Raw genomic sequence first — 22,915 nt, 5'->3', positions numbered from 1 at the left:
CTTCTGCACAGCAAAAGAAACAGTCAACAAACCTAAAAGACAACCTACAGAATGGGAGAAGATATTTGCAAATGACCTATCAGAGATAAAGGGCTAGTATCCAAGATCTATAAAGAACTTATTAAACTCAACAGCAAAGAAACAAACAATCCAATCATGAAATGGACAGAAGACATGAACAGAAATCTCACAGAGGAAGACATAGACATGGCCAACAAGCATATGAGGAAATGCTCCGCATCACTTGCCACCAGGGAAATACAAATCAAAACCACAATGAGATACCACCTCACACCAGTGAGAATGGGGAAAATTAACAAGATAGGAAACAACAAATATTGGAGAGGATGTGGAGAAAGGGGAACCCTCCTGCACTGTTGGTGTGAAAGTGCAGCCACCTCCTGCACTGTTGGTGTGAAAGTGCAGCTCACTTAAGATCGTGAAAGAACTGGTGCAGCCACTCTGGAAAACTGTGCGGAGGTTCCTCAAAGAGTTAAAAATAGACCTGCCCTATGACCCAGCAATTGTACTGCTGGGGATTTACCTCAAAGATACAGATGCAGTGAAATGGCAGGACACCTACACCCCAAAGTTTATAGCAGCAATGTCCACAATAGCCAAACTGTGGAAGGAGCCTCGGTGTCCATCAAAAGATGATGGATAAAGAAGATGTGGTTTATGTATACAATGGAATATTACTCAGGCATTAGAAATGATGAATACCCACCGTTTGCTTCGACGTGGATGGAACTGGAGGGTATTATGCTGAGTGAAGTAAGTCAATCAGAAAAGGATAAACATTATATGGTCTCATTCATTTGGGGAATATAAATAATAGTGAAAGGGATTAAAGGGGAAAGGAGAGAAAATAAGTGGGAAATAACAGAGAGGGTGACAGACATGAGAGACACCTAACTCTGGGAAACGAACAAGGGGTAGTGGAAAGGGAGGTGGGTGGGGAGTTGGGGTGACTGAGGGGGGCACTTGACGGGATGAGCACTGGGTAATATGCTATACGTTGGCAAATTGAACTCCAATTAAAAATAAAAAGAATAGACAAATAGAGCAAAAGAACAGAAGAGAGAGTCCAGAAATAGATCCACATAAATAGAAGTTAACTGATCTTTGGCAAAGGAGCAAGGCAAATAAAGGAGAAAAGATAGTTTTTTTTTTTTTAAACAAAGGTGCCAGAACAGCTATACTTCCAGCTACCAAAAAAGAATCCAGACCCAGTCTTTATACTTCTATATATTCTTTATTTTTATAAAAATTAACTCAAAATAGGACACAGATCCAAATGTAAATGCAAAATTATAAAACTCCTAGAAGATAACATAAAAGAAAATCTAGATGACTTTTGGTTTGGTGATGACTTTTTAGATACAATATCAAAGGCACGATACATGAAAGAAATAATAATTCAGGAAAATTAAAAGTTCTGCTCTATAAAAGACATTGCCAAGAAAATAAGAAGATAGCCATTGACCGGGAAAAATACATGCAAAAGACATAGCTGATAAAGAACTATTATTCAAAATATACAAAGAGCTCTTAAAGTTCAATAATAATAAAACAACTCAAAAAATGAGCAAAGATCTGAACAGAAACTTCAAAGAAGATATAGGAATGGGCAAATAAGCATATGAAAAGATGTTCCACATCAAATGTCATCAGGAAATGCATATTAAAGAACAATGACATAACACTGCACACCTATGGTAAAAGTCCAAAATATTGACAATATTGAATGCTGATGAGGCTGTAGAGCAATCAGAATTCTCATTTATTGCTGGTGGCAATATAAAATCTTACAGTCACACTGGAGGACAGTTTGATGGTTTCTAGAAAACTAAACACAGACTTAACTATACAATCTGGCAGTCACACTCCTTGGTATTTACTCAGGGGAGTTGAGCACAAAAACCTACACATGAATGTTTATAGCAGCTTTACTTTTTATGCCTGTGTGTGTGTGTATTTTTTTATTGGAGTTCAATTTGCAACATTATAGCATAACATGCATTGCTCATCCCCTCAAGTTAGCAACTTTACTTAAAATTGCCAACTTAGAAGCAACCAAGATGTTTGGTAGGTGAATGATAATTAAACTGTGGCACATCCAGGCAATGGAATATTATTCAACAATTAAAACTCAGGAAAAGACATGGAAGAAGTTAAATACATATTTCTAGGCAAAAAAAGCCAATGTGAAAAGGCTACATGTGGTATGACTGCAACTATATGGCATTCTAGAACTGTAGAGACAGTAATAAGATCAATGGTTACCAGGAGTAAGAGGGAAAGAAAGGATGAATAGGCAGGGCGCTGCAGATTTCTAGGGCAGTGAAACTATTTTGTATGATGCTATAGTGGTGGATACATGTCGCTATACATTTGCCCAAATCCATAGAATGTACAATATTAAGAGCAAACCATAATGGAAACTATGTACTTTGGGTGATAATGACGTGTTGATGTGGGTTCATTGACTGTAACAAATGGTCACTTGGATGCCAGATATTGATTGTAGGGAAAGGCTGTTCATGTGGGCATATGGGAACTTTCTGTTCCTTCTGCTCAATTTTGCTGTGAATCCAAATGTGTTGTAAAAAAAATAAGTCTATTCAAAGTTGTCTACGGTCAGCACGGATAATACCAATATTTTGTTTTTTCATAACTTGGCTATTGTAGATAATGTTGCTATAAATACTGGAGTGCCTGCATCTCATTGAATTAATATTTTCGTATTCTTTGGGTAAATACCAGTGTGCAATTGCTGGATTATACGGTAGTTCTATTTTTAACTTTTTGATAAACCTCTACACTGTTTCTAGAGTGGCTGCACCAGTTTGCATTCCCACCAATTTAAGATCGTTCCCCTTTCTCCACATCCTCACCAACACCTGCAGTTTCTTGTATTGTTGATTTTAGACATTTGGACAGATATGAGGTGATTATCTCATTGTAGTTTTGACTTACACTTCCCTGCTGATGAATGATGTTGAACATCTTTTCATGTGTCTGTTGGCCACCTGCATGTCTTCTTTGGAGAAATGTCTGTTCATGTGTTCTGCCCGTTTTTTAATTTGATTATTTGTTTTTTGGGTGTTGAGTTTCATAAGTTCTTTACATATTTCAGATACTAACCCTTAATCAGATATGTCATTTGCAAATATCTTCTCCTATCCCATAGGTTGCCTTTTAGTTTTGTTGACTGTTCTTTTGGGTGTGTAAAAGCTTCTTATTTTGATGTAGTCCCAGTAGTTTATTTTTGCCCTTGCTTCCCTTGCCTCAAAAGATAGATCTAGAAAAAAGTTGCTATAGCCAATGTCAAAGAGGTTACTTCCTATGTTCTTGTCTGGGATTTCGATGGTTCCAGGTCTTTAATATATTTTGAGTTTGTTTTTGTGTATGGTTTAAGAAAGTGGTCCAGTTTCATTCCTTTGTATGTTGCTGTCCAGTTTCCCAAACACCCATTTATTGAAGAGATTGTCTTTTTACCATTGGGTATAAGAACTCATTCTTCAATGTTATAAAATAGACTATGATTTATCAATATTCTTCTTAATTGCCCAATACTGTTGATAAAATGAATACTATACCAAAACAAAAATGACAAGTCATGTCAGTAACAGCCAGCAGAATAAACTTGATTGGCTAAATAAAGTGATTGCCTTTTCATTCTAATATTCAAATGCTCTGCATCATTATATTACTGGCAGAGATGAAAGCAGGAAAGAGAGAAGAAGGGAAATAAAACTGTGATGAAAGCAAAGAAATGTTCCAGAAATGAGAGTTAGAGATGGAGTAAAAGGGGAAAAAAGGGCACAGATCATGTACAGATCATGGATAGTACACAGTAACAAAAGTTAGAGAAAGTGAATCCTGAGGAAGTCGCCAATAATAAAGAATGAGACTTTCACATTTCCCCAATTAATCAATGTTTCTATTAACCTCTTCTGATAAAGATATATATTTGTAAGAATAAAAAAATGCAGAGAAGAAGCTGGACATAAGAAAGCTAAGAAAATGCTATGTGGTCTTTTTCATATAGAAATGGTAGCTTAGTAAACAATGTCCAAAAATGCTCTTCAAGGATGATGTATATAGTTAGGTGTTCTGCAGTTGTCGGACACCGGGGACACCTATTAAAAAAAAAAAAAGAGGAAGAAGAAGAAAAATGCACCATATTTATTCAGTGTCAGTGAATATACTCCACTTAAATAACATTCTTTTCTTTCAGACGGCAATGGACTGGGAAAACAAATGAAATACTAAAAAAACAAGGTGAACAATGAGCTATTTAGGTAAAGCTGAGCATATTATGGCTGATGTGTCTAAACAGAAATTCAGTGGGTTTCACTCTCTGTGTGCGCACATGGCAGCAATAGTAGTAGAGACCTATAAGATAAGATGAAGGATTCATTGAATATGAAGGATGTTTGAAGAGCACAGATTCATTTTCTCAAGGATTACCAACTTTTTGGGAAAAGGTCACCAATAACCATCTTCTCATTTAATTCAGTGATCTACTTTCAATCCTATCTATCCTAATTTTTCTGGAGCCAATGCATATGTCAATTTTCTCTTGAAATCATTGTGAAAGTAAATCTTAGATTTACTTGCCTTGTCCTCCAAGTGCAATTCCAAAAAGCGTAGATAAGCAACAGGTGCAAATGCATCAGCTGAATGTATGACCACTTCTGATGAATCACTAAAACACAAACATTTTATAATGCATTTATTTACTACATAAATTGTGGCAAATTGTTTTCTGCTAGTGACTAGAAGAGACCACAAATCCTCCTTTTGTATTTATTTCCACTAGTAAACAATATGTAGTGACTAACATCATTTTTAATAATCCAATATTTAACTAGGAAAAGGATCGAGGATGTTACATTTGCAAGAAAAAGTAAAGAAGCTTTTGTCTTTATAATGACACATAGTTCAACTTTCAGGTTCACTCAAAGCTCTCTGAACAGTTTTGAAACTTAAAATTCGTATTCAATTTCATTTTCACAAATTTGCTTGGTAGGGGCTAACCATTAAACAATAGCGCTTTATCTTCATTATTCCTTTCATTTTCAAGAGGTAATTCATTCAGTGTTTCACACAAAATCTCAATTATCCTTCACAAAAGCAGTACTGGTGACGGTTTTAAGCTCTAGGTGAACTCTTCACACTGCAATATCATTGCTATTAAAATTGATTGTTTGACATAGTAATTACCACATTCAGGTAAAATGGTATGAACTGCTCACTGGCACCATATGGATACATGTAAATTAACTCAACTTTTATCAAAGATACCCTGTAAAGCACCTATGAATAACTAAGATTATGTGTGAAGTTCAAATAACTAATTATTTTTTATTGTTGTTTATTAAGAAAGCCATTCAACTGAAATTTTAAAAATAGAATTTCCCCGTATCTCTTTAATGCCTTGGGAACTAGTTCCATTGTTTATATTAATACATTGTTAGCATTTTAACCTTTGTAGGATAGCAAAATAAATTGTTACTTTATTTGACTTTGCCACTAATGTAAGATATTTTTGAGTTAACTTTTGTAGTGAAGTTACTTAGCGGCAAAAAAAGGAACCTCAAAATATTTGGCTCCAAAATATTAAATTTTCATGGACAAAATCTGTTTACTTTCCCCTTTGAACAATCAGAGATAGAGGCAAAAAATGTTTGATGATTAAAAATGTCAACTACCGTTCATGAACCTTTAATATCAAATATGCCTCTTGTTAATGCTTAGGAAAAATAACATTAAAAAGGGTTTCTGTGACAAGGAAAGCAACTTAGGCTATAAAAGAAACAGAATTATTAAAGAGTCAGGATCCTGACAGAAAGATAACCTGCCTTCACAGGCTACATTAACCAAAAGACGTCTCTGGTATGGGGGTGCGGGGGGGCGGGGTTGGAGAGAAAGAGAAAGTAAAGAGGCCTGACTTGCTCTCCCACACCTGCCCCTCTGGCTTGTTACCTCTGGTCTTGTTTTTTCTACTTACTCCAAAATTGTATCTTGGCTCATCAATCAGATTCAAATCCCAATTCCTATGTACAACCCTCACTCTTACATTAAATTTCAATCTCCCTACTCCTGATCTCAGCCTTAGAAACTGACCATGAGCCTTAATTATACCTAATCTAGGCAGCTTGGTTTTGCTATCCTTCGCAATGGAGTGCAGCAAAACTATAATTAACCTGGCACCAATGCTATGTCAGTAGAAAGGGTTTCAAGCCCTCCCTTCTCATGCCAGCTACCTGCACTAGAAACAGAAGGCTGACAGCAAATAGCTCATTTAATTAATGTAATTACTGCATTCTGAATAAAGATGGTTATCCAGAGAAAATACAGAATATTCTAAGCACTAAATAAAGAATATGATTTTTATGGATTCTATTAAACTCATAATCTCTAATTGACTAACATCATTTCATTCACTTCTACAAAGCCAGCCAACTGGAAGAGACTAGATCTCAAATGAACAGTTTTTAGTTTCAAACAGAATAATGCCACTATTGCTCTTCTTTTCCCTTTCAGAAACTCAAATGAAATTCAACTTTCAAGGATCTTTGGTTTCTGTCTGCTTTGTGGGTTTCTCGGAAATCTAGAGTATGATCTGTTGGAATATCCTCAGAGTTACCCAGAAAATTAAGACTAACTTGTGCCACAGCAAAAATGCTCTTTTCCCTGTTAATGTAAATAGTCAGTTTGGGCAGTGTATCTTATGAAACTGAGGTTTCTCTGTAGCCTAGAGGGCTAGCCCATGTTCCCTTTCATTTCTGCATTAGGCTCACCCCTAGATACAACTTCAAAAGGACAGCTGCTGAGTCAGGCCAGCATCCCAAGGTGTGAGGTCGTGTGTGTGTGTGTGTGTGTGTGTGTGTGTGTGTGTGTGTGTGTGTGTGTACAGCCCTGGGGTTTTATATATATATATATATACACCCTCACTTCAAAACAAAAAAAACTTATATTCTCTTGAGACAGCCATGGTCTTTGTTCCTACCTTTCCTCTAAGAAGACAACTATACAAAGATATTCCCTGTGGACTCACACTTCTCCTTAGAGACATCTCCAGTGTCATTTCTGTGAAGCCTTCCTTGACATTCTCCAACAGTTCTAGTTTTCTCCTTTTATGTGCTTTAGTAATGTGTTCACAGCCTTTTCATTGCACATCCAATACATTATAATTATGTGCCTATATGCTTGTCTGTTTCTTAGAGAGGGACCAAGTTCGGGTCACCTTTGTCTGACTCTCCCCGACCCCACCCCTCTTGGCTCAGTATAGAGTACATTTACGGTATTTATCAGAAATGTGTTGAATAAATGACCGTATAGTGAAACTCTGATAAGTATCTTCACATTACACACTAACTATTAACTCTCACAAACCCACACTGATTTTTTAATTACCTGTCTTCTCACGGATATATACTTTTTCATATGCATGTACCACATGAACATTTTATCCATATACACACACATGTGTGCCATAATAATACCATACTATAATAATACCATATGGTATCCCTGGCCTAATAAAGATAACATTTAATAGATCTAAAAATGTAAATATAAGAAAAATAGTTCATAAATTTAAATAAATCCCAGGTGATACAGGATAGATGTCAGAAGGTAAGTAAGCACTTGATTCATTCCCACTGCTAAATGCCACATTGTTATACTCTGTGCTGAGTTATGTCTTGAGTGGGGAGCAAATAGGAGAAGGTGGGAAAAATGAATACAAAGTGTTTTAACCATAGGATTTAATCCTTCTTTCCTTATGTCCTTCCTCCCCGCCCTTTCTCCTTCCTTCCCATTTTTCCTTCCTTCCATCCATCCCATGTGTAGCAACTTTACATCAGTAGTATAGTAACATTGATAATTCAAATGGAAAGATGGAGTTGTATCAAATACTGACATTTTATAAATATGTTCATTAATAGAAGAAAATCACTTTCTTTAATACAACATTAAGATTTCAGTTCTTATGTCTGATATACATACATATATATTTTAAAGTAAGAAGCAATAAGAAAGTAGGCTCTTTTTTTGAGGACCTACAACTGTCCCAGAATTATCCTCCTTTTGTAAAGCCTAGGCTATAATTCTTTTCCTCAAGGCCTCTCAGAATAAATCCTTCACTTTCTAATATAAAAATCTGCATCTAGAAGTGAGTAATCACATATTTATTGACATGAAAAATGAATTGTAAAGTGTTCCAGTTAGAAAAATTTTAAATTACTTCCAAAGACTGCTATATCAGTCTTTCCTACAAGATTTAAAAAATGTTAACTGGGGCAAAATGTATCTCATAAACTTCCAGAACCACCCTATTTCTCTAAATTACTTTGGGATCCAAAAATGATTCAATCTATGTTTTTGAAAAAAAAAAATCCCTAATAATAATCAAGCCATTTTGCAAATAAGTTTACTTTTTCTCCCCTTAGAGGCAGTTTTCTCCTTTTCATCAAAAAAAATTTGTACCAGATATTTGATTTGTACCAGATTTCTTTTTTTTTTAATTTTTAAAAAGATTTTATTTATTTATTCATGAGATACACCGAGAGGCAGAGACACTGGCAGAGGGAGAAGCAGGCTCCATGCAGGAAGTCCAATGCGGCACTCGATCCTGGGACTCCAGGGTCACGCTCTGGGCCGAAGGTAGATGCCAACCCACTGAGCCACCCAGGGATCCCCCTGAAATGAGATTTCTAATAATCAGTTAGTTTTATGCCAACTGTGGCAGACCACTATTAAATAGAACAAGAGAAGCTGTTAAATTTGACCAAAGAATGAATTCAAAGTTATAGGATCCAGTATTCTTAATGGTCAACTGTCAACAAATAGTTACAAGAACTAAACTTCTTTTAATTGTATCATCTCTAAATAAAATAACTTTCATTTACATATAGTTTTGGAATGTGCAATGTATATTCACTCACACTATCACATTTAATGCTTATTAAGTAGGTATGATAAGGACATTTTTTATTTTAAAGAGGAGGTAAGATTTTATTTTATTTATCTATTATTAAAGATTTTATTTATTCACGAAAGACACAGAGAGAGGCAGAGACACAGGTAGAGAGAGAAGCAGGCTCCATGCAGGGAGCCCAATGTGGGACTGGATCCCGGAACTCCAGGATCACGCCCTGAGCCAAAGGGCAGGTGCTTAACCGCTGAGCCACTCAGGCATCCTGAGGAGGAAAGATTTTATACAATAGGTGACATGCTTTTTCCACTAAACTAGGATATGTCCCAACCTATAACCTCCAATTATAACCTAAAAAGAACACATGGGATAACTAAGTGAAAATGGGATAAGTAAAAACAAATAATAAATAACAAATTAATTCAATAATATTTAACAAATATTTATATTAGTGACAACTACATGTTCTAAGAGTTCAAGAATGAGAACAAGTAGAGGGGATAGCAGCAAAAGCCTTTAAAAATGGAAGGATTTTTACAGCATAGGAAATATGGCCACTGGTACTATAGTAGTAGCAAACAGCACTGCATGGTAATAGAGGGTGGCCACATTTGTGGTGAGCAGAGCATAACCTGTAGATTTGTCAGATCACTATGCTGTACACCTGAAACTAATATGTTTTGTGTCAACTATATTTCAATTTTTTTTTTAAAAGGAAGGATTTAGCAAAGAGGAGAAAAATGGGAAGGCAAGCTACAGAAAAGGCATCAAGAAAGCTATGAAGATAAGGTGAGGCACAGCCTATGAAGAAAAAAGCATAGAAAATGCTTAAGTGTCAAAATTAGATGAGTGATTAACTGATAAATGAGTAGGAGTGAAAAGACAGTGCTTCTTCTGTGTTCTCAAGATACACATCTGTATGTTAGCACTTAGGTATTGTTGATTTGCCCGTCTCTCCTGTTACACGAAGACTTCTACAGAGTGGAGCAGTAGCTTGCTGAGTTCCACCCACATAATCCACCTCAACAAACCATTATTCAATGGAACTGAAAAGCTCATTTCAGCACTAGAGGGTTTTAAGATACCTCTCCTGGCATCCCGCTCTATAATAGCATGACTAATTTCTCTCATGCCATTGTCTCAGCCAGGCTTAGGTTTCCTTGCCTACAAGCGATGTCTACAAAAGTTTCAGTTTTCAGGTCTAAAGCACTATCATAAATAGACCTTCTGGTTATGTAATACAGTACATTTCTTATAATTCTAGGTTATTCATAAAGACCTCTAGGACTTCAAGTTGTCAAGTAAATGGGAAAAGTTGTATTCTTTGGCATTTTTCATTTATCGTCTTTTTTTAAACTAATTTCAGTTAGTTCCATATTAAAAAGTAAATATACTGCAAGTTTCTCATTATACTGTAATTTCACCCTCACATGCAAATAGGTTTCTTGAATAACAAAACAGTATTTTTTTTATAGAAGACCTAATGTACACTTCATTCATGAATCATTTTGTGATGAGAAGTCAGAAGAAATATCTTTCACATATGAACTTATAACTTTTATCCTTTACCATCTTGTATCTTAATTGTACACAGATGTGTCTTCCACTCAACCTCTGAAGGCAGGCGCTATCCTGAACATCAATGGTGCCCAGTAGAATGCTTTAGACACAATAGGTACTTGCCAAATAAATTATTCTGTCAATGATTATTAAATGGAAAAGAAGTTAGAAGAACATGAAAGAAGTAAGGGTGTATGAATATTAAAAATATGATAATGAAAATGTCTTGGCCATGTTTCACTAAATAGACATTTTTTAGAAAATTCATTTAGAATTGTCTTAATTTTCTTAGATCACTCCTCTGCTCATTATTAACATGTACAAAGGAATCACCCCTTAGTGGTGAACATGCTGAAGCTGTCCACTCAATACAGGATTCCAATCTTTCATCAGATGAGCCTCCTGAAATCAAGCATAATTCTGCCAATCTTTTCCAAGAAAAGAGCTTAGGAAAGGCAGACAAAGTGCTCTCTTGGCATAGGAGAAGGACAACAGAAATTAGAGTACAGATAACAATGTTAACAGGATGAAAAAAAAGTTCTTGTTTCTCACTTTACTAATTTTAACAATCTGTGGCAAAGAAATCACAGTGCTTGCCATAAACTGAATTCACTCAGAAACAAAGTTTATATGTAAAAATAACCTCAAATAATAAAATAGAAATGTTTAGCATTACTATTCCAAGTTGTAAAAGCCAAGAAAAGGGAAAAAGAGGATGGAGTTAATGGAACCCACAGGCTACTGATGTGGCAGTTTATCAAATGTAGCTGTAATGAAAGATAAATAATACAGGCAATTCACACTTCATGAAAGGATAAAAGTGTCAGTGTGCAGGTACCACTTTTACTGCAGGGCATAATCAGCAAGTAAACGAAAGTGCAATGTCTAAAAAGTTTATAGCCTTCTATGAAGGCCTCATCTTGTCAGGTATTGATTTAGGTATTCAGACAACTTCACTGGTATTAAACAAATGGAGTGTTTGTGAACTTAGAGGACACGTTCTATTTCTCCCAACAAAAGTTGCCTCAAGCTTAATGTTAAGTTGTTTCCATCACTTAAATGTAAGGAGAGGGAAAAAAATGCTGAAATGGTATCTTACACAATTATTTTCTTCTTAAATAGAGGGCAATCCAAAGTGAATGTTTCATACTCTCCACCTTCTCCACAAACATGGACTCCATACTTCTTAGAAAGCTGGAGATAGGAAAACAATAACAAAACAACAACAAAACAGGAAACTTAAAATTAGACAGTAAAAAGGCTCACTTAATATTATTTTTTCCTAAAAAAAAAAAATCCATGCAAGAAACTTTAATTCCAAAATCTATCACAAGCTATAGGAAAGCAACTATATTTCTACTTAGAGCAGGTGTTCTAACATTTTATGTATAATGAGGAAACTTAGACATTACTATAAATTTTAAGAAGGACACTAACTTTCGATTCAAAGAAGGCTAAGGAGGAAAGGTACTTAGTCATTAGGTAGTAAATGAAAATATATGTTGCCGACGTGTGCTTCCCTTTACCCTTTGACCTATATGTGAATGGGAGAAAAACAGGTTGTGTTCAGAGCATTTCTCAGAGACACAGAGAAAGCAATCTAAGGCCTTTCTTTTGGCCTGTGAACAGAAAGGAGTCACAGACATGGTTATTATGCTTGAGGTTATTATTAGTGAAGTTGCAAAGGTACTGAGAACAAGTGAAGTTCCAAAGCTGTAGACAAGCTTAGGAAGGTCCGCTCCAAGAAAAGTTGGGATAGCTTATCGTGTTGTCTAATTAAACCTGAAATTAAAAAAGAAGCAAGCAAAGAAACAACCAACCTGTGGTTTGCATTAAATATAAACCATATTATCTAAATAATCTTGCTACAGAGAGTAAAATAATTTCTCATTTGGCTGGTATGTGGCTGGAATCAGTGCCGGGGAACACTCTCAACTGACTGTGTCAGAGAATCTTCCTGCTCTTGTATTGAGGCTTTATTATCATGCTCCATCTCCTTCATTCTGAATTTCACAGCTTTCCCTGCTTATAGCCTCTCCTAGTCCAAAGTCCTCATCGCCCAAAGTTAAGAGTGACTCCACTGATGTTCACTGTTACTGCTGATGTTCGCACTATGGGCTAAATCTTCAGTTTTATTTGAATAGTTATGCATTTATTTCTCTGGTTACTTTTGTGGTTGTGCTGTAATTCTGAATCCATTACATTTAAACTCTTGACTATGTGCCTTTAGGGATTTAAAGCATGGGTCTGTGAGAATTCTACTGCTCTTTCGAAGATCAGCAGTAATGTGAATGACACCATAAAGTCAAATAGTAAGAAAAGTGAGGGAAAGAAAACTGGGTGGCATTTTCTTTGAGCTCATAAGAGCAAAGCAGAAATTTTCACCATGTAGAGTCATGAAGTAGAGAAGCAACTGGTCCTGATGGGAGCAGATAACAGGAATAGATTACTTTCCTATAGGGATGCCTGGGTGGCTCAGAGGTTGAGTGTCTGCCTTCAGCCCAGGGCGTGATCCTGGAGTCCTGGGATCGAGTCCCTCATCGGGCTCCCTGCATGGGCCTGCTTCTCCCTCTGCCTCTTTCTCTCTGTGTGTCTGTCTCTCATGAATAAATAAATAAAATCTTAAAAAAAATTACTTTCCCATCTTAAATCAAATTAAATTAATATCTGCTTTGTAATAAAAATGTAGAAATGATGGGATATGGGTTTCAGGGATGTTTCCTCATTCTGCTAGCTAGGGTTTGTCCTTTTTTTTGGTGATATCCCTTTCACTGATTTTCTCATTCCAGCAACTTTCCACCAAATGAACTTTCTGATCTCACCTTTGTGGTATTTTTATGTGGGAGTATACCCTATCAACTATTAGCTTCCTTTTATTGGAAAATGCTTTACTTAAGCTTTGCATAATTTCCATAATCTACCACCAAAGAATAACTGGATTTTTAAATTAAAATTGGCATAGCTGTATCCTACTGAAGTAGCCTTTGGTAAAAAGAATATCAACTGTTATGTTAAACCAATATATTATCATTATAAAAAGACTGCCAGTACTAGGAAATCTAAAATTTGAATGTATCCAGCGATATTTTCAGTTCACACAAAATATTTCCATAATATTAATTCAATAACTTCTTCAACCAGTATTTACTGAACAATGATTATTAGGCAGGTTGTGTTAGATGAAGACCTGAAAGTAAGCAAGATAACATCCCTGGTCTTTTGAAGCTTATCAAATATACTACACCCTATATTTAAACACCGCAAGATAATGAAAGAGTGATGTAGCTTCTATAAATAACCCACACAATCTCTTTGCCCTTTTTATTACAGATTCATCAGCATGAACACAGATTTTAGGTCAAGAAATTCGAATAAAGAGCTCAGTAATTTCTACAGCTGATGAACCAAGAAGTTCTCTGACTATGAATCCTTAGGATGTCTTTTGCAGCCACTCTAAACTCTACTAGCTTCAAGCTCTAATAGACATAAGTCCTCAGAGAAAAATCCATCTTTATTGGCTTACTTTTAGCCAGCTTCAAGGCTCTCTGATGTTCCAAGAGAACTTTCTGAAGAAGTGAAGCCCACGCTAGCCAACCACTTTCTGTAATGAATCTTCTTCTAAGACACAGCAATCTATCAGAAATCAACATCCTTGTAGCACAAAAGCATGATGTATGCCCATTCTAGAAAGGGTCAGTTTAGAGAAGTGGAGAATCCAGAGACAGATTAATGGTAAAAATATTCAATTTACTTTTCTAAAACCTGTAAGTTTATGTTACTAATACTTATACTGTTCACAGAAAGTTGCAACTTTATTCCTAACATGTCTCAGGTCTGTGTCTGGTTTCAAAAAAAATTGCCATTATTGTATGCCAGCACTTAACCATTACAAATACAGTTTTGTAACTCTCTGTTTTATAAAAAATGCTAAATAGGTAACAGTTTTTCTAGTTTAGTTTCTCACTGAATTGTCATGATTCTTTCCATAATTTAAGTATATAAAATAGCAACCTATATTGAAAAGTTACAAACATTTTTCTTTTGTCTATTTCTCACTAAGGTCTAATATTCATTAATGATTAAAATGTATTTAACAGTTTTAGTTAATACGTAAAAAGTCGAAGTAGGCAGTTATTGTCATCAAAACAGCAAAAACATGCCAGACAGTTTATAAAATCAGGATTTGTTTGTTCGTTTGTTTGTTTCACATAAGGAGAGCCGAGAATGCAAAGAAGTCTGGATGAACTAAATTCCAGACCAGGGTGAGCCTTTCCTAGGTGAGTAAAGATGAACAGCTACTTTCTTATTGGGCAAACAGCATACTTACACAGATGGGGGACTTCTAGCAGTGTGTGTAGAAAGCAGCCAAACACATGACCATCTGTGGACTTCTGTGATGGCTTATTAAGAGTCCTGAGGAGACCCAGGGAGTCTGTTTAGCCTGCCAGTTCCTTCCCATAGCTTGCCAGCTCTTTCCCAAAGGCCTTAACCAAGTGCACATCGTGGCTACATGCAAAAGGCTGTGGCCAGGACAGAAGGAGAGAGAGAGATTCCTTTGGAAACATCAGCTCATCAAATCTTTTCTACTGAGCTTTCCCTTTGCAAAAGGCTGGGGACAGGGCAAGAAGACAGAGATTTTTTTCCAAGGCGTGGAAGGTCAGGAAGAAGGCAAGCAGAGGCTCATAGCAATAAGCAGGCACAAAACACTGGTGGCAGGATAGTAAAGCAGGGGGAGAGGGTGAGAGAAAAGAAAGAAGGGGGGGGATGGGGAGGAGAGGGGAAAACAGGTGAGGGGAGGAAAAGGAGAGAGACAGAGATAGAGACAGAGATATCTAGACTCAATGAAGCAAGCACAGATCACAAGCCCTGATAAATGAAGAGCCCTGATACTACTCTTAAAGCATTTGAAAACAAGTAGTAAATGGAAAAAAATGCAATCAGATCTAACCAAGCTCAGATGAATATTAAACAGAATAAATACCTCAGGCTAGCTATCAGAGAAAGGGATATGGCTTTTGGGGAGTAAATATTATTTACTTTAGTCTCTACTGTTCTTTTTTATTTCAGTATCTACCATAAAATATGTTAAAAAATTAAGAGATGCCAAAAAGTAAAAACTGGCCTATAATCAATAGAAAAACAAACAGAAAAATAGAAATAGATCCAACATTAATCAAATACTGCACTCAGTAGGCAAGGACTATAACATAACTAATGTAAATATGTTAAAGGATTTAGTGAAAAAGACAAATGAAATTCATGAACAGAGAGTAGTTTCAGCAAAGATGGAAATCAAGGATAGAGAGATCTAGGTTCATATCCTGGCCCCAACACTAATTATTAGGCATGGGACCTGGGATAAATTACTTATCTTCTCTGAATTTCCATTTTCCTAGGTAATACCTACACCCTTATGGGCATGTTGTGACTGTTAAGACAGATAAATGATACATGCAAAGCTTTTAACTCAGTCCCTAGTGCTCAGGAAACACTGAGTACATAGTATTTTTTCTCTATTAGATTAATTTGCCCTTCCCTTGGGCCTTCTGCTCTTTTATCTACGTACTCCTTTCTTTGAGGATCATGACCACTTCTATACTGATTACTTCTATGCAAATGGTTCTCAAAGCAAAAATCTTAGCTCATGATCTCTCTCCCATATATTAGTCCCCACTCAAAATTCTTATTGAGTGTTTTATTTGGGAGTCTTGTCTTAAATTTAACATGAATAAAACAAATTTCTTAATTCTTTTTTCTTATAACCATTTCTCCCTATTTCTGTAATGCTCAATTCCCTGTTTCTGTAATTGTTCATTCATACTGAAAGCTAGAAATACTGAAGAACTTAACTCCTTCCTTTCTTTCTGTCATTCTTTCTGCAACAGAGCCTACATTTTAAACTTTTTCATTAATTCATTTATTGAATCAACAAATCTTTACTTGGTACTTACTAAGTGCCATATCCTGTTCCAAATGCTAGGCGTATGGCAGTGAATAAGAAGGACAAAGTAAACAAATGTATTCCATTCTAACATCCTTCATGATCACTTCACACTTGAACTATTATTACAGTCATCTCTTATCTTCCTCCTTAGTTTTGACACTTCCCAATCTTTCCTATATATCATCATCATACTAATTTTCCTTAACAATAAATGACCATGGCACTCATCTGCTTAAAACTTTTTGGTGACTATTACCTATTCAATAAAAATCAAACTCTGTAGACAGTCAAACACTTCAGCCATTTGGTCCCATCTTTTGCACGGATAAAAGATATAAAGCCAATACAAAAGGGACGCCTGAGTGGCTCAGCAGTTGAGCATCTGCCTCAGCTCAGAGCGTGATCTTGGGGTCCCATGACTGAGTCCCGTATCAGACTCCCTGCGGGGAGCTTGCTTTTCCCTCTGCCTGTGTCTCTGCCTCTCTTTGTGTGTCTCTCATGAATAAATAAAATCTTTAAAAAAAATAAAATCAATACAGTAGATAAAATAAAATTCAAAAGGATCTTGACTATCTGAAAAAAACATAATACATTTTATAAAATGAAATACAAAGTGACAAACTCCAATATTTAGCTTTTTTCTCTTCCACTTAAAAGGAATTGCTCTTGTTATTGTCTGTGGAACAACCTTATCCTGGCTTGTGATGTATTTCTGTACTGTATCAGTATGTACCATCCTGAACTTGAAATTTTTCATGTGTGACTTTTTCTCATGAGGCTATTTTCTAAATCCCTTAGACTCTCTCCAGTTCCTTCTCAGCAGTGTGTAGCAGACAGTACTCAGTGACCAATTAGGTGCCCTACTTATGGTCCAAATACTCATGCATGCATGCTCCCAGAAAAGGGCCTGATCAACAAACTAATAGGTTTAATATGAACCAGAAATAAAGCCACTGCTAATCAGAATTACCAAGTAAAAGGACAGAGAAAGTTACTGACTTCTTTTTTTCTACCCTAAGAAATTGCATTTTTATCCTCTGGTGTTGGAAATCTGAAAGAGTAATAAATAAAATGCACACGTGATACTCAATGTTTTCCTTATCCCATTAGCCACTGAATCAGTGATGTCTTATCCCCCAACCTCCTAATCCTCCCTCCCCCTGTTTTGAGCCATTTGGGAAATGTTATATAGAAAAAGATTTGGACTAGCTGACTACTGGGTAAGCTTAACACACATACTACTTTGTCTGATATCCACATTTGGTCCCAACCGCTGTATGAATACAAAGATATAAAGCTAATATAATAGATAAAATAAAAGTTCTAAAGGAACAGTTGAAAAGAAGTATGTTGCTGTTTTCTAACCAGTTGGATTATTAATAAAACAAGACCATTTTTTTACTTATTACACAATATAATAAACTGCATAAAAGCATGTTCATTACTTCACATATATCTAAATTGTGCTATGTTCTCTCTTAGATAAAGCTTTTAGGGAAAGTGAACATTGGTTTGCCATCTAACTGTTGTTAAGATGAGCATTTTAAAAAGCATACCAAACAGCTGTGGCTGACTTGGGTCATTTCATGGATTATAAGAATGTCTTGGAGTCTGAACATTTAAAAAGTGAATTCCTAGTAAATAAAAAGGAAATTACGTATATGATTCTATTTTTTTTCTGACATACTTATTTATATAGATGAATATTCATATTCATAATAATTCCATTTGAATGCTACTGATTATTGAAGTGAAAAACTTAAGGGCACCTGGTTTCCATTTGATTTTTATCCCTTTAGAAGATTATAATAAACCCAATTGGGAGAATTTCTTATTAAATCAAGATTCTTCTTCTTTTAAACCTGTTTCATTTATCTGTCATCTTAAAATTAGAATAAAAAAACTCAAATCAAATCACACTTCATCCCTCTCACCACCTATAGAAAGCTATGAGGTTTATAATAACTGCTAAAATTTCATTTTATAAATGATATGCTTAACATACAAAATAATTTCATGCTGCATATAATCATTCATAGCACTTATTCAAGAAGCATATATTGAATGTCTACTATAGGTTTGGTATTGTTTTAGGTGCTTGGGATAATGATGGAAACAGACATATAAATCCTGCCAATAGCAGCTTATTGTCTGGAGATATAGACAGAAAGGTAAACAAGCAATTGCAATAAAGGGTAGTGATTGGTTTGGTGCATGCATGAGATGCTGGGGGAGTGTAAAGGACAGTACCTAACCAGAAGGAACCCAAAGGCTTCTTAAAGTAAAACTTGGGCTGATATCTGAAGGATGAGTTAGCCAGGAAAGGCTAAAGGGAGAGAAGAAAGGGCCGAAGGAGAGAGAGAAAACAGAAGAGAAGTAAAGACTGTTCCAGAAGGAAAAGTATACGTTAAGTCCCAGAGCACATGATGGGTACTGGAAAGTTAAGTAAGTATGGCAAAACTGGATCATAACTAGATGAATAATGATGAGATGAGGCTGACTAGAAAGAGAACAGATCTTATGGGGCTGCATAAGTCATGCTAAGTCATTACCCTAAGGTCAGTGAGAAACCATGATAGGTTTTAAGCAGAAAAGTGAATGGATCAGATTTATCTTTTATCTGTGCAAACACTCTGGTTGCACAGTGGAGAATGGGCTGGAGGAAAGAAAGTCAAGAAGCACAAAGAACTGAGAAGTTGCTGGAGGAATCTAGGCAGGGAGTAAATATTTCCTGAACTGGGGCAATAGCAATGAGGACAAAGAGGTGAGGGCAGGTATTTTGAGACATATTGTTAGGAAGCTGAATAAGTGACTGACTGAATGGAGGAGTGAAGAAAGTTATTAAAGTTATTAAGGAAAGTATTAAGGAAAATTGCCAGCTTTCTGCATGGGGAAATTGGATGGATGGTGGCTGTGTTCACTGGCACCTCAGCATGAATGGCAGTTTGCTGGGAGAGTCCAATGACCTTAACCTTTTCAAATTTTTATGTGGCATGCTATTCCAACTCATTCCTGCTGCTCCTAAATTATAAATATTCCTCATGATCCTCTGTAATACATTCTTCATAATCAATTTATTCCCTGGGATATAGCCCATGCACTCCATGGCTTCAACCATCACCTTTATGACATTCAGCTGCTACTAAAACCAAGAGTATTATTACTAATTAAAGACCATTTATTTTATGCCTTAAAGTTAAGAAAATGATATAATTACTTAATCCTCAAAATGATTTTTAAGAATACAAAAGAACATAGGTTCTGAAATCAGAGGGATTTAAGCAGATATTCAACATCTGCTACTTCTCAGCTGTGTGACCATGGAGAAAGTAACTCACCCTCTGAATGATCCCTCATCTATAAAATGTAAATATCAATAGTCACAATCTCGTAAGTTAGCTGATAAAATAAAATCCATAAAAAGCACTTAGCACAGAATATGGCACTTAGCAAGCACTTAATAAATACACAGCTTTACTATAAAAGTAGGTAAAGCACGAATTTATTGAAGACCCATTTGAGAAGATGAACTTTAACAAATATTATAAAATATCATAAAAATAAGAATACTCTGAACAAACTTATAAGGGACAGTTCTAAACCTTTAAAATTTGATGCAACTTTTATATTAAAATTCATCTACTTTTTTGAACAATGGGAAAATAGTCCTGGGGGAAAAACTCAAAGGATAAGATAATTTTAGAATCCATTTGTTCACTTATCAGATGATAATTTTAGGAAATTGCAGAAGCTTAAGAAGCAATAACTAAGATTATTCCATAGTTAATTTAGAGTAATAAATCTACAATCTTTAAAGTTATATTTTTTGATCCAGAAATTATAGTCCTAGGAATTTCTCTGAAGTAATAACCAGAAATGTATTGGAAGATTTATTAGAAAAGAACATAATCATAACACTGTTTATTACAATTTAAAAATAAGTAACATTGTTTATAATAATTTAGAAATAAATATTTCCAATTTGTCATAATACATTCATATGTAGGATATGTAGGATATAAATATGATGGAGTCCACACAGCCATTAATTAATGTATTTTCTAACTATATTCAGTTATGCAAGAAAATATGACATAATGCTAGGAGAAAAAAAAGGACACATACTATATGTATAGTCAACATAGTTTGTAAATAAAATATGTACAACTACTTAACTATGTAAACTTGTGTGAAAAAACAAACTCTTAGGAAATAAACCATTACAGAATATACCAAAATATTAGTTGCATGCATCACAGGACAGAAAAAAAAAAGTGTTTTTCTTTAGTTCCCCATGCCTTATTATATCTCAGATTTTCACCAATATGTAGGTATTTTATGCTGTTTTTTTCTAATTATGATTTATTTGTATACTTTATCCCTTTTTTCCTTATCACAGGCAAAAATTTAGAAGTATTTAATGTGTATCTTTTATCTGTTTTTGAAATGTATTATTATTCTGTGCGCCTATATTTTTAATTCATTTCAATGTTACTTTTATGCATTCAACTCTGCTGCTATACACATACTGAATATATTTTTCTAACTGTAGACTTATGTATTATGTATTCCATAATGGGCACTCACCACATTTTAACTATCTGCTCTTCCAAGGTGAAGCAATACGATTAGCACCAGATCACTTTAACTCAGTCTAGGATTGGTATGATTCAAAGTTGGATAGAAGTATTTGCAAGGGCTAGAGTATTTCTGGTTTGCCTTTACACCTAAGATATAATTCAATTAGGAGTCCAGTTGAATACCTGGAGGGTTAAACAGGTCCCACTCCACTGTGGTTTGCCCTAAATTACAATTCTTGTCTTTTTGGTGCTATGAAGCTACTGAAAGCTCTACTCAGCTTCTCTGCTGGAGTTTTCTCCTCAACTTCTTGGTATCCCTGTACCAATTTTTGAATTAGAAAATGTCTTGAGGGTATTAAAGGTTCTGTTCTTATTGAAATTCTGGCTTCTCAAATTTTTTCATTTAAGCATCTAAGGGTGAATATTTCAGTAATAAGGAGGAATCTGTGGCTCTGATTTAGTGAGTGAGATAGAGACTAGTGGAAAATGAGCCTGAAAAATTGAGAGAATGCTGATCATATATAGTTTCACCAGTTATGATCTCATAGGAATTTGGATCTTAATATAATTGCAATGAGAAACTATATAAATTTTAAACAAAGCAGTGATATTATTCGATGTACACTTAAAAAAATTACTCTGGCATCTGTATGAATAATGGATCATAACAGGGCAATGGTGGAAGTAAGGAGACCAATTAAGGGTTGATAAAGTATTCCAGACAAGAGATGACTATCTTGTGGTAGTAGCAACAGAGACAGTGAGAAGTGCTTGCATTTAGAATATATTCTGGAGATAGAGCAGACAAGACCACCTAATGGGTTGGCCAGAGTATGTGAGGGAAAGTGGATTCTAAAGAATTTGAATTTGGGGCACCTGGGTGGCTCAGCGGTTGAGTGTCTGCCTTTGGCTCAGGTCATGATCTCAGGTTCCTGGGATTGAGTCCTGCATGGGACTTTCCGCAGGAAGCCTGCTTCTCTGCCTGTGTCTCTCTCTGCTTCTCTCTCTGTGTGTCTCTCATGAATAAATAAATAAAACCTTACAAAAATTTTTTGGATTTTAGCCAGTAAGCATAGGGGACTCAAAGTTCTAAAGTGAGTGACATAATTACAGTAGAATAGATTAGAATAGTTACCTTGAAGCAGAAAGAAAAACTAATTCTTTAGAAAATAAAATAGAAGGTAGAGGTAAATTTGGAGTTGTCAAATAATACTCTAGAAGTGACAGGCACTGACCTAAGGTGATGACAAAAGGAATGGCAAAAAGTGATGGATATAAAGGCAACAATCAAGTTTGTGGAGATATAATTTGCATTGCCACTGGGCACTAGGGCTTAGCAAAGAAATCTGGGCTAGAAATATTTGGGAGTCATCAGAACATAGCTATTCTTTAAAGCTATGTGAGTGATTGAGATCACCCAGAAAAAGGTGACAGAGTGAAATTGGGGCCTAGACTAGGAACTGGCAAAAGAGACTAAGAGTGACCAGAACAAAAGGAGACAAATTAGGAGAATGTGGCATCATGGATGCTGATGGAAGCATTTTAAGGAGTATTTATAACTGTTACATAAGGGCTAAGAAGTGTTGTTTGGGTTTGGCAAGATAGAGATCATGGCTATCTTGGTCAGAGCTGTATCCATTTAGAGGTAGAAGGAGAAGCCAGACTCCAGGTATGTAAGGTGTCTGAGATAAGAGGAAGCACTGATCATCAACATAGATAACATGTATGAAATTTTTGGCTTTGAAGCAAAGAAGAGAAGTAGCTAGAAGACTAACTAGAGTGGAGGGAGGGAATCTTTAGAATGGGAGAGACAGTGGCATGTTTCAATAATGATGTGAATTATTAACTGTGATTCTCCCAGTTACAGGAGGCAAAAATATG

The 22,915-nt window shown here is 35.6% G+C and overlaps 1 protein-coding gene across 5 annotated transcripts in view; it reads right to left on the bottom strand.

Moving 5' to 3' along the window:
• Positions 1–3,928: 3,928 nt before the first annotated feature.
• DPH6 (diphthamine biosynthesis 6) overlaps positions 3,929–22,915 on the bottom strand; it is a 148,400-nt gene continuing 129,413 nt past the window's right edge. For 4 of the 5 annotated variants that reach the window (XM_041739762.1, XM_041739768.1, XM_041739744.1 and 1 more), the window contains exons 7-9: positions 11,610–11,704; positions 4,627–4,714; positions 3,929–4,145 (exon numbers count right to left, since the gene is read on the bottom strand). In XM_041739762.1, the coding sequence (XP_041595696.1) occupies positions 4,092–4,145; positions 4,627–4,714; positions 11,610–11,704 (237 nt within the window). In that variant the 3' untranslated portion in view covers positions 3,929–4,091. Of the gene's footprint in view, positions 4,146–4,193; positions 4,402–4,626; positions 4,715–11,609; positions 11,705–22,915 lie in introns of those variants that run through there. The other variant, XM_041739752.1, reaches the window with a different exon arrangement.

The sequence above is a fragment of the Vulpes lagopus genome, chromosome 2, assembly GCF_018345385.1.
Source record: "Vulpes lagopus strain Blue_001 chromosome 2, ASM1834538v1, whole genome shotgun sequence".
In the NCBI taxonomy this organism is placed as follows: Eukaryota; Metazoa; Chordata; class Mammalia; order Carnivora; family Canidae; genus Vulpes; species Vulpes lagopus.
This window is presented reverse-complemented; position numbering and strand designations above follow the sequence as displayed.